General features: G+C 36.7%; 1 protein-coding gene across 1 annotated transcript; it reads right to left on the minus strand.

The window, feature by feature from the left end:
* Positions 1 to 585: 585 nt before the first annotated feature.
* Positions 586 to 13,419, minus strand: LOC134284699 (misshapen-like kinase 1; the record flags this gene model as incomplete). The annotated part of the gene is given in 2 exon segments (XM_062843820.1): positions 586 to 711; positions 12,493 to 13,419. Coding segments are annotated over 2 exon segments (1,053 nt in total), but the record flags the coding sequence as incomplete, so codon positions are not given.
* Between the last annotated feature and the right edge of the window lie 285 nt (positions 13,420 to 13,704).

Consider the following 13,704-nt stretch of genomic DNA (forward strand, 5'->3'; position numbering starts at 1 on the left):
TGAATTTCAGTTATTTTTAGATTATCATTTTTTGCAAGAACAGTAAGAAACGTAACGAACAGGCAAAAAACAAATTCCGCTAAACAAGTTCGTTGTTGTGAGATGTTCTAATTTTAAAGAAAAAAAAATACCGAATTCGCTATTCAAAATTAAGTGAAAGTGAGTTTGAAAAATAAGGATTGAAAACAGAAAGTGTGTGATGTTTAAACACAAAATGTGATGAATTTCATCTAATGTGTTTTAGTGTATCACTTCTTGACAGATGACCTTCGGGCTGAGCATGAACGTGACTTCATCATTGTGCGAAATCATGACTTGTTGACAATATCTCCGCAATATATTTACGCTAAAATGTTCTGCAAACGTGAGTGCACAAAACAAAGCAAAACACACGCACACGACGTGGTGTAAAACTCTTATGCCGTTATTAAGGTGTGTTTCGGTGTTGAGTATGAGCGGCGGGCGCGCAGTGATTTGAGAGGGGTGGATTGTTGGATGGATGTTGGTGGGATGAAGGGATGATGATATTGATCAATGGTTGGCGTTCGAATGACTATGAATAGAGCGCAAACAACAAGTACTAACCTCTTCGCTGGCGGATTTGTCATGTCGTGGCGGCGTGGCCGGCGATGCTTGACTCAGCAGATCCGGTAGGACACTGCTCGTACGCTGGCCAGGGGTTCCTAAACTGCTGTTCTCGCCACCGCGGTTCTGCGTTGGTTGGGATGGGTACGATGAGAAAACAAATATTTTAGTACTAATTTTGGATAATCAATTGGATTGTAAAGGTGCGCGTAAATTGTGTAACTAAAACGAAATAAATTTCAACAAAGAACGGGTTCTAAAGTAAGGACAGGTAGTCTAATAAAAAAAAATTTGGGAAATTCAAGAGGAACGGAAATGAATAACTTCAATTGAAAACGAAAATAACAAGGGAAAATTCGTGAATCATTACTCTCGATTTAAATTTTGTGTACAAAGTTAGTGTGCAAAAGCGGGTGTTGAGGGGGGCTTGTGAAGTTTTAAGCTTAGTTAAGGGTTTTGAAACATAAGCGTAATGGTGCATGTAGGACAAAGGGGAAAACCCTGTTTTAGTAAAGGAAGGAAATGTTCAGTTTTAGTACAAAAACAATGAGTCAAAACCAAAAAAAAATAAAACATGAGAAACCAGACGACAGAAGGTAAGTTTCCAGCTGGAAGAAAAGAACACGAGCACACGCTCACAAAATCTGGTACAAATAGGTTAATGGCGTTGTTTGATTTGTCAATATAAGCATCAGAAAAATAAAAAGATCCACAAACAAAACTTGAAAGCGAAGAAAAAGTCCTGTTAAAAAGCGTAACAAATCTGCTTTAGTTTAGTGACGTTTCAATTTTTCGTCATTATTGGTGTGTATTCCGATTTTTTAAAGTTATTCATATGTGCGTATCAGATCTGTTCTCAACTTTTGTCATACAAATGGTAAACGGTTTGCAATATATTTGAATATAGGTAAATAACAAAGAAAAGTAAAGGATCAACGATATTTCAAAAACAATGGCGACGATGAAAAGTGAATCTTGAGAGCGAGAGGATGGTGCGGCAAAGAACGACGTCCGGCGGATTGTTTACTTTTTGACACTACTTTTTCCGTACGTATTACCTTCTTCAGTTGCTGATATTTGCAGGTTAGTCAATCACACATACACATTGTTCGGTTAGTAGTTACAGTTCAAGCACATTCCAATTATTTACAACTTATTCCTGTAGTTACATGAAGTATTTGACATAATATATACAACTGATGTGGTATTTATTTCTTCTAGATTTTGAACATGTACCTTGGTTTAATATTATGACGCTGCACTTTAGTACTAAATTGTCGTTTAACGGATTGGTACGGTATTTGGTGTCAAGTAAATATTACTGTAATCTCAGATAAACACATGCATCACAAATACAGTCATGTCCACGTTTTTTAAAGACACTCGTCAAACTTACACATCACACGCACACACTTAGATGCGAATTATACCGCCGAATCGATAAACTGAGAGAGTTTTAAGACTAACGACACTTAAAGCACACACAGACGAATAAAACACAAACGAACACTAAACACAAATCAAAAGTCCAATGAGAAATCAGGCGATGATATAAATTTGAAAATGCATGCTCGATTTTTACGCAGACATTGGCTTGGAAGGGTAGGGGCTCCATGACTGTATATGAAGGTATGGTTAGAACACAAAATGCAATGCAAAATGAAAAGTATGACTATTCTTTGATATCCATATATAGCAAGGCAGGCACAGCTATTCATTTGAATAAGGTTTTATCATTTGTTAGCCACATATGAGTAGGAAGATGGAATAATGGCGATTGCTATCATGGCAAACATAAGATAGTTCAACACTGTTTTCCCAGCTCTAAATTTTGTTTCTTTTTTTTTGGTTTCAACTTATTTACTATTAACCTAAACTATTTTTTGAGGGATTTGAACCCACGACTCCGTATTCGCTTGGCCTGCGCTCCAACGAGCTAAGCCATATTTTAGATTTGAACTTACTATTTAGTACAGATCCGAAAATAATTTGCAACGCAGCTGGTTGAGATGCCGGTCTACCATACTCTTAGTCCTGGGATTGCATTCCATCACTACATGATTTGTTTTGCAAACTTTTTCCTAAAAAGTTAGGGTAATCCATTTGTTTTGTTTATGAAAATTGCCTAACATTTCCAGATCAAACAAGATCTTCAGATTTGTTGTCGATAAAATTCGAGTGCAATGAAAGGGGATGCTAACATAAGGCTTAATTTCAAAAGGGTGAATTTCAAAAGGCTGAATGCACAAAAGGCTGAACACGAAAGGTTGAAAGTAACATAAGGCTGAATGCACAAAAGGCTGAAATTGCAAAAATGCAGGAAATGAGTTATAGTACTTCTTTTTTTTCTGGCGTAACATCCCAACTGAGACAAAGCCTGCTTTCAGTATACGCATTTCAAGAGTTATTAATTGAGAGCCTTCTCTGCCAATGACCACTTTGCATTTGTATATCGTGTGACAGGCAGGAAGATACTTTATGTCCGCGGTTGTCAAGGAATTTTCCATTACAAAAAGTTTCTGGCCCGAGGGAGAATCAAACCCGTCACCCTCAGCATGACTACCCATTCGCTAACCATATTGTCTACATATATGGGTTCTAGTCATAGAATGTGTTAGTGAAGAGGCTAATGATGCATACCAACTAACACAAAAAATGACTGATGGTATTTCAATGGAGATTTTTCCTTCTTTGAGCATGAGCTATTCTTTCGAGTCATGATGTTATGGAGATTGGTTGCCATTACAGCTGCCAACAATGTGATCAAAGATTTTTCCTTCTTTTAAATATATGCTATTAGGGTGTCCCAAAATAGAAAAAGTGTTAAAAAGTTAACTTGCTCACCCTTAGAATGATAGATTAGGGTCCTAGCAACAATAGTTCCATACATGAAAACTCAATCAAAAAATATTTAGAGGTTGCACTCATCGATTTTATGAAAAATGGACGATTTTTGGTATTTTTACCAAAAAAATGCTTATATGAGTTGAAAAATAAAAGAAATAAAAGTCATCAATCGAAGTAAATCATAGTTCAAGGTCCCGCAAACAAAGTTTGGAGGGAGTTTAGGTCGACAAAACTGATTTTATATATTTGGCAAAGGTTAAAATCTCAAGAAATCGCGATTTTTTTCACCAAATTTTTCAAAAATGCTCAATTTATAAGGATTTTGAAATTTTTCGTGTGATTCGCGATTCCCTTATTTTATAGCAAATTTTATGTAGATGATTTCGGCTGAAGACAGTTTTGAGCTATCTCTTTCATGAGCTGAGATATCGGTATGATAATGATAACACAATCAATGACAAAATCGTTTTACTATTACTTTAGAGCTTTTAGTAGAACTTGTTACTTCAGACTCTAGTTTAATTTAAAAACACTTCACTAATACTTTACTTTTGCAAAAGAAAATAAAAAATGAATAACTCTTTTAAAGAAAAACTAGAAAGGACGAGCAAATTCCTTTTAATTCTACTACTGTGCTTATCTTCGGACAGATAGGCCTATTTCGTCTGTGACTTACAGACTTCTTCAGTGTCAAGTGCTCGACTGAAGAAAACCTCGCATTCGTTGTGGTATTTATACTAGAAGTGTATGTGTAGGTACGTGTGTGGGTAAAAGTGTAGGTATAAAAATGTAGGTACAAAATTGTAGGTACAGTTTTGTAAACAAAGGGGTGTATCTACCTGTTAGAAAACAGGGTGTCAATAAGATACCTAAAGCTAGGAAAATTCCTACCGATTTGGTAGGTAGTCAATTGGCTACCTACCAAATCGGTAGGAATTTTCCTAGCTTTAGGTATCTTATTGACACCCTGTTTTCTAACAGGTAGATACACCCCTTTGTTTACAAAACTGTACCTACAATTTTGTACCTACATTTTTATACCTACACTTTTACCCACACACGTACCTACACATACACTTCTAGTATAAATACCATAACGAATGCGAGGTTTTCTTCAGTCGAGCACTTGACACTGAAGAAGTCTGTAAGTCACAGACGAAATAGGCCTATCTGTCCGAAGATAAGCACAGTAGTAGAATTAAAAGGAATTTGCTCGTCCTTTCTAGTTTTTCTTTAAAAGAGTTATTCATTTTTTATTTTCTTTTGCAAAAGTAAAGTATTAGTGAAGTGTTTTTAAATTAAACTAGAGTCTGAAGACAAAATCGTGTTTTCTTACGTTAATCGATTCTGTTCACTAGTTTCCATGGCTACCATGCAATTAAAACAACACACGACAAATGTTTGACATAATAGTACATGCAAGTGTACATTTTTTAAGAATGTCAGGAATTATTGGGTTGCTTTGATCATTACTGATTCATACTGCATGACAGCAACAATATGTAAAGGTTTTGAGAGTTAATCATCGTTTTATATCTATATATGCTGAACATAACTTTTCACACCCGATTTGTGAATACGAGAAGAATTTTTTTTCTTAGATTTCATCTGTTGATCAGATAACAATAGTAAGCCACCGATTCAAAACTTGTAAATTTGGTTGTAAATTATGTTTTAACGAGTAAGCTGCGCAGCAGAAAGATTTTAGCATTGACATTTCTTAGCTTAACACCTCTTGTAACATATTAGACCAGTCACTAAGTTATATATTTTTTTAATAATAGTGGAACCTAAACATAATAATGCTTTCTAAAATCCAACCCTAGCTGCAAATATGTGCGCTAATAGTTTGTTTTTTAAATCAAATTATATAATAGATCTCAATATTATGTAAAGAATCTGCTTTAGTTAAAATTCGCGAAAAAAATAAAAAACTATAAAACTATATTTTTCTTTCTTACAGTTTTTATTAGCTAATTTTAGTTGTTTTAATGTTAGAGCAGAAGTTCTGGTATAACTAGAAAGAACCTATATGTTAGCTTAACAAGAGTAGCAACACCTATTTAAAAAGGTAAACATTGTTGAGCGAACTACACATCACTCAAGATACATCATAGAACTTCACACATGGAATTTGATTGTGTGACTTGCGATCACTTATATTATTAAAATTTCGCAACGAGTCACTTATTGAGTCTTTCTTTGAATCAGTAAGCACAATAGAGGTAATAAACTATAGAGGGAGAATGTCGCTGGCGTCGCCGCCGCAACATCTCTTGCTGGCGAAGATAGGGAGGGATATAAGTATCAAAGCGAAAAAGTATGCAGTTTGACAGATAGATACCCGGGATGTTTGCGAACGAGAACAAAGGGAACAGCAGCGACATTCGTCCTCTATAGTTTATTAACTCTATTGTAAGCACAATCAATGTAAAACTATCAAAGTAACCTAATTTTTTTCTGGAAATCTTCAAAAATGTGTACTTGCATAACATAACATGCCAAACACTTGTTATTTGCTTTTTTTGCATGGTAGCCATAGAAACTAATGAACAAAAACAAATAACATAAGAAAATTCGATTTTTTCATTGATTGTGTTATCATTATTATGCCGATATCTCAACTCATGAAGGAGATAGCTCAAAACTGTCTTCAGCCGAAAAAATCTACACAAAATTTGCTATAAAATAAGGGAATTGCGAATTACAGGAAAAATTTCAAAATCCTTATAAATTGAGCATTTTTGAAAAACTTGGTGAAAAAAATCGTGATTTCTTGATATTTTAACCTTTGCCAAATATATAAAATCAGCTTTTTCGACCTAAACTCCCTCCAAACTTTGTTTGCGGGACCCAGAACTATGATATACTTTGATTGATGACTTTTATTTCTTTTATTTTTCAACTCATATAAGCATTTTTTTGATAAAAATACCAAAAATCGTCCATTTTTCATAAAACCGATGCGTGCAACCTCTAAATATTTTTTGATTGAGTTTTCATGTATGGAACTATTGTTGCTAGGACCGTAATCTATCATTCTAAGGGTGAGCAAGTTAACTTTTTAACACTTTTTCTATTTTGGGACACCCTAATATGCTATTCTTTGGAGAAATACTGTCATAGTTATGTAGGCGATCAATAATGCATACTTTAGCGCGGAAAAACAGTCCTAACGCTTTCCGATTTCGTACATAGTAACGGAAGCATGTTCGTCCAATGAACCAACAACCAATGAGCGGTAGTGTGCGTCAAATGCCAAACTCAAGCAAAACCAATGCAAGTGTCAGGGCTGAGTGGTCGGCCAAGTAGCAAATATTTATAAAGATCATTATATCAGTGTACGATATGAATAATTAGAGTGTTATGTCTGTTTGTCTGTGATGTTAGTGGTGCCTTTAGGCTCGTATGAGTGCCTTTAGGCTCGCCGTTTGAAAACTAGTCGAATCATTATTTCAGCCTTATGTTATTTCAGCCTTTTGACATTTTTAGCCTTTTGTGATTCAGCCTTTCGTAATTCAGCCTTTTGTTATTCGGCCTTTTGTACGTAACCCAATGAAAGGCAGCTATCTAGGTATTCTAGTAACCGTGTCTTTAATGCTAGCAAGACCTAAATTTTTGTATTATGGAAGTTTTTTGCAGGATTTACATTTTGGTATCTGGATGTTTAATTAAGAGGAAAACAAATTTGCGGTGCCATTTTCCAAAAAATAAGTTATCACAATATTTTTTAGAAATGCTTTTATCTATCGGATGTGTAAGAAGTTTTTGCAGAAAAAAATCGGGACACTCTTCAAGAAAAAAAATCAGGCGAACAAACTTAGAAGAAGTGGTAGGGTGCACATTTTAATTAAGGTACACCGGGGCAAGTTTGAACGCCATGTTTTGAATCAATATCAATTCAATTTGTTAAAATTTCCTTTGCCAAAAGATTATTTGATTCAAAATCTATGAATAACATTACCCACTGTTTCATCTTAGCCAACTCTTTTCAACTTGCCCCGGTGTACATTAGAACGTCTTCACATTTATAACACCAGTTGAAATATTTTAAATGATATCACGATACTCACTTCGATTTTACAACGAGTTCGAAAAATAACACAGCTCGACAAAATTTTACAAAATTTGGTGTTATGGGATGAGAACAAAAAGAACAGGGGTTTGGGACCCAAGAAGTGTCATAGTGAAAGAATTTTTGAAAAATATTGGACCGAGCCTTCACAGTTTATGACCAAAGTTTGTATGGAAAACTTGGGGTGTTCAATTGATATGCGCATTGAACGTGCCGTGCATATATTTAGGCGTTTTCGGTATTTAGGTTTGTTTTGTTATTGTCTAACGCCTAAATATATGCACAGCGCGTTCTAATAAACATATCTCGTGCCCAGTATCATTCGGGCGTATCTACAATGATCGGTTTCTCTTCATCGATTTTCTCTTCGGCTAATAACTTGGCCTGCAAATAATTTTTGGTTGTTTTTGTTGTTTTAGATGCTAGTCCTAGTCGTCACTCGCCAAAATACACCAAGAGATCATCCAAATATTGGTCGTATTTTCCGGAATAATCCGAAGAGAAAGTCGACGAAGAGAAATCGATCATTGTAGGTACGCCTGTATGATACTAAACGCGAGATATCAATTGAACACCTCAAGTTATTTATACAAACTTCAGTCATAAACTGTGAAGGCCCGGTCCAATATTTTCAAAAATTCTTTCACTATGACACTTCTAGGGTCCCAAACCCCTGTTCTTTGCTTTCTCATCCCATAACAAAATTTAGTGTTTATCGGGGTAATCTAGCTTTTTGATGTTGACATTTCAACCAGTTCAATCATATTTTTTTTTCAAAAAATAATTCTACTTTTTTCAAGAAATCATTTCGCTGTATTGTTTTTAAATGTTTTTCTAAAACTTTTACACCTAACGATTTTTTCCTATTTTTTTTTTTGCGAACTTCCTACAAAGAAAACACATGCAATATTTATGTATAAATTCGAGATTTTCTTCACGACAAAGTTTATTAGAAATGCCCGATTTTCTCGAAAAGCGAAATTTAAAGAGGCTTATTTTTAAAACCCGACATGAAGATTTTAACACAAATGAAACATGTAGTTATAAAACACCATGATGTTTAAACTTAATTGTGTTATTATAATGTTAACAATCACAATATGACAATACAATATGATATGACGTATCGTCAAACTCGTACGGTAATAAAAAAAAATCCCCAACAGAAACAGCAAGTTTCTATCATAATTTAACTGCAACAATTTCAACAACGTCATATTGTATATTGTATATATATAATATAGGCTTATCATTTTTCACAAAATTGGTCATAATTCAGGAAAGAAAATAAGTGCATTTCAAAAATTTCAGCGATCAAAACTTATAAAATCACCTCCTCAAGAATATTCTTTTGAAAATTTTCCACGAATTCGGGCACAGTTTTTCCGGGTTTTCTTTATGAATTTTCTCAACGGTGATAAATTTTGTGGAAAACTTTTTCCACTTCATATTTTTTTGGATTCCTGAGAAAATTTGCTTTCATTATCATTAAAAAACATTGTTTCTGTGATGCTTCGTTCTTGAGTTATGCCTTTTCAAAAAAAGGCTTAAATGGCACATTTGGACATTTTTAAACAAAATTGGCCATAACTCAAAAATGAAAAAAAGTGCATTCCAAAAATTTCAGCAAGTAAAGCTCATGAAATAACCTTCTCAAAAATATTTTTTTGAAAATTTTCCACGAGTTCGGGCATAGTTTTTCTAACTTTTCTTTACGAATTTTCTCAACTGTGGGAAATTTTGTGGAAAACTTTGTCCAGTTCATATTTTTTTGTATTTCTGAGAAAATTTGCTTTCATTTTATAAAAAAATGCTTCGTTTTTGAGTTATGATTTTTCAAAGTAAGTAGTGTAGGGGAAAACGAGAAAATTCCACCTGAGTTTTCCGCGAATAATAGGCGACCCTGAATTTCAGTCAATTTTTTTTATTCATTTATCCATGAGCCCTGCCTGTGAAAAAAAATTCTTTTTTTTCTTTATTAAAGTGGCTTTTTTCCCGAGGCGAGTTCGCCACTAACCTCTTCAAAAACTTCTTTTTCATATTTCCTAAAGACTTAATGATCCCACGAGAAATTCCTTCTGGGATTGCTCTTGGGATTCCTTCTGGAACCTTAGAAAAAACTTTCGAGATGGGATCGTAGAAGATTTCTGGTGAAATTCCACAAAGAGATTTCTATTCCGGAGGAATCGCAGAAGAAAATTCTGGAAAAATTCTTGAGAAATGTGAAAATGAACTGCAGTGATTTCTTCTTGAGATCCTTCTGGAGTTCCTCCTACAGTTTTTTATGATTTTTTTTTTCAGGAATTGCATCTGATATTTTCATGAATTTCTTCTCTGATTCTTCGATTCATTAATTTCTTTTGGGAATCCCGCAAAAGTTCGTTCTTAGATTGTTCGAAGAATTCCTCTTGGGATCCCTCGACAAGTTCCATCGAAGCTTTCTCCTGAAAACAGTGAATCAAAATTCAACCATCGCGCAACAATAACGACAATGTTGCAACCTGAATTTGTTGCGACATTCTACCCAATGCGACATACGTTTGTCCCAACTTGAACAGAATATGACAAAGATCGTGCACCACGAGTTTAGAGATTTTTAAGCCTTGCATTGTAATTTTCGAGTGGTAACTTCGAGTCGGTAAACACTGCAACGCTGCTGAAGATGTATCATCAAAAAGTTTCGAGTTGAAAAGTATGCAACAAATTCAGCTTCCGTTTTGTCTGCAACAAAAAAAAATCGAGATCATATCATTATCTGTTACCAGTTGGGATAAAGGTAATCGCCGCGTCTTCTTTATTGCTTGTTTTGTGCCTCTTTTGTCTGACAATTCTCTTCACTGCCTGAAAATCTTTCTGAAATTCATTCAGTAGTGGTATTTCTTAACAAATTACTTTTTAGATCTTGAAAGATCTACAGAAAAAAATACGAAGGATCTACTGGAGGAATTCCAAAATGTAGTTTAGTACATAATTCCTGAAATTTTAAACGTGAAAGGCCAAAACGATCTCCTTGAGAAATAAATTTTAATAATAAAGAAGAGCTTTTTCCTTCATTGAATGCGTGGAAGAATCGCTAAAAGAAATATCCCAGAGATAAGTCAAAAGGAATTCCTGAAAAAAAAAACAAAAAAAAAAATCGGAACCAATAGATCAGGAAGTATATATGCCAAAAAATACTACTGGAAGAATTGCAGACAGGTCTTCAAGAGTAGAAGAATCTCCCTGGATAAACTCCTTGAGGGATCTCAGAAGGAACGCTTTGAAGATTCAGGGGAGAACCTTTTTCAAGGGTTACTGAAAAAATATCTGGAAATATCCCAGAAGGAATTCGTAAAAATCTTCTGGCAGAATTTCAGGAAGTATACCGGAGGAAGGTCCTGTTGAAATCCAAGATAGAGCTGCTTAGGGAATTTCAGACAGATCGTCTGCCGCAGGAGCTTCAAGAAGAATAGAAGAAGACTACTATTCAGCAGAACGCCCAGAAAAAAATCCCCAAAGTGACTCAATATATATTCTTCTGTAGGATTCCCAGGTGAGACATCTGGAGGAATTTCATGAAGGATTTACTGGAAAAAATCACAGAAGGAACTGCAGGATTTGTACCAGAAAAAAAAATCTACGAGAAATGCCTGTAAGAACTTCTGAAAAAATCTCAGAAGAATGAAGATTGCAACCGCTTGTTGCCAACAGACCGCGGAGTTCACTGCATCTGCACAAGTTCATGCGATGTCGGAGTGTTGTTTGGAAATGTGTTTATTTTTGGCATAGGGGTTCACGCATTGGTGCGTGGATGCCAGGCGTTAAGCGACAGATTGTGTGAATGTTACTGTGAAGCGGCACAGTTTGCTTGGTTGACCACTGTTATATGATAGATTTGCACTGTGTTGTGGAAGGAAGGGTAACGAATTTCAATGCATTTCTGGTTCTAGCGGTGGCTATGAACACACGTTTATATACATGACATGTAGGGTCTGAGTGTCATAAGTAAACTCACGCTCCCAAATTCATCTTATTCGAAAAAAAGTGCTTCAATCCTTCGTTTTTCATAGGATGAAAATGGGAGTCACATGCTTAATAAGGGAACCAATATCCTATATGTACAGAAGAGAGTAAAGAAAGAAGATATTCAACCTCGTCGTCACAAGGCAGGTTCCAAAACTGATCAAAAACTGATAACTTCCTCGAGAGAACCAGGTGGCCGGAAGATCCCGGAAGGTGACCTAAAATGTTCGAAATAGCCTTCAATGAATTTGTCTCATCAATATTTTTTGAATATTTTGATAAAATATAAGGTAATTGTCTCATAAATTCTGAATTTTATTCATGCAAAAAAATTGAAAATTGGTTCACTGCAACGTAAGATATTTGAATAATATTTCATATTTATAAAAACTGCAGTGCTAGATTTTCAGGTAAACTCAACAAGTTTTCTACTTGAAATTTTTTGAAGCACGATCTCGAAAATACCACGTAATTATACATCATAAATTGGGTCGTGGATAGAAGTTCACTTTCGTTTTATTTTGTAAACTAGTGTAACCATCGAAAACTTATCTATCTCAGGTTTTGTTTTTTCTCGAAAATTGTTAAGCTACACTAGACAAATGTTAATGCAAAATCATGAAACATTGCATTGATACCATTTCAGTCGAAACCAAATGTAAAAGAAAGGAAATTTAGAGTTGGGCGTAACAAAAGTTGATTCTTAGTACACTGACTAGTATGTACCCGGGAGCATCAGTAATTCTTCGAGCCTTCTACTGATTGTGCTGCTGCTGCGGTAGCAAACTAAACATTCTAGCTGGGGATTGTACGCTTCTCTGTCCTAAATTTTACTCCTTCCATTCAGAGGTTAGCATAATTGGCTGGGGGAAAGGGACGAGCGCGACCTCAAATGCATAATCAGTTAACGAACTCCGCGACTTGATTTGAAACCAACAAGTAGTGTAGTAGCTAGTGGGAACTTAGGAAGGGGGTCGCTTTACCTGGCTGTCGAACAGCTGCTGCCGCGTAGGCGAATTGCGTACAAAGATGACCGATTCGGTTTTCTCCCGGCGGGGCCGCAGGAAGTCGAGATTCCGTACCGAGGGTGTGGCAGGCGCTTGCCGCGTCGCCGCCGACTGTGCACTACTGGTTTGACCGGACGACGGTCTGGGTGGGGTGCGAGGTCGCAGATCGTCTCCGTCGCCTCGTTTCGTGACGGTAAAGTCCGTTAGGATGGGTTCTCCTTTGTTGCGATTGCGCGGGAATATGGCACTGGAACGTTGCTGCGGCTGGATGGCACTGGAGGACATTTGCTTGGAACTGCTGCCACCGCTGCTCGGGGTGAGCTGTTCGCCGAGAATGGCCGAATGGCGCTTGGACAGTGGAAAGAAGTCCGAGTTCTCCCGGCGGAATCCCCGGACAAAGTTAAGCGAGAGTTTAGAGTCAGACTCCTGACGTTTGTGAGATTGCGGTGCAAGGAACTGTTGTGACTGGTTGGCAGCGGTTGACGAGGACGAACCGGGACTAGATTTGCCAGGAGATTGCTGTTTCTGGTACTGGCGGGCGAAGATTTCGCTCTTGACTCGCTCCTCCAGCCGGATTCGGGCGTTCATTTCTTCGACCTTTTTCTTCTCGGCGAAGGCCAGGTTGGACGTTTTGCTGTTTTCGCGTTCCTTACGGAACTTGTCCAAGCCGTTGGCTCTGAGGCGCCCGTTGGAGTCCGCCGGCGACGAGGAGGACGACTTGTCCGACATGGAGTGACGCTGGGGCTGGTGGGAGGCCCGTTGGGGACGTTCATTGGACGGGAAGAAACGCTCGAAATCCCAGTCTCGTAGCAGGACGGCTTCCTCGCTTTCGGATTGAGTCGATCCGGTCGAGGCGGAGGACGTCGTGGTCCCAATCGATGAGGACGATTTGTTATCGTAGCTCTGTATTGAGTGAGGTTGGGTGATGAGGGGATTTAGAAGCAGTTTTGAGTTTGAAATTCTTCAAAATGTTTGGTCTTGTCGTGGGGGGTAGCCCATGTCCAGGGGGTTTGGATGTACCGTAGTTTGAAGTGAAATTGATCAGGTTTATATTATTTTGAATTTATTCATGGGTAACTCTCACTGAAAACAGATCACCATTTACATAAAGTCTGGGATTTCAGATTATTCTTACTTTTTCGCCAGAACATGACAAAAAAGGATAAAAACCACTTTGGTTGGGTTATG

Source organism: Aedes albopictus, unplaced genomic scaffold, assembly GCF_035046485.1.
Source record: "Aedes albopictus strain Foshan unplaced genomic scaffold, AalbF5 HiC_scaffold_565, whole genome shotgun sequence".
NCBI lineage: Eukaryota > Metazoa > Arthropoda > Insecta > Diptera > Culicidae > Aedes > Aedes albopictus.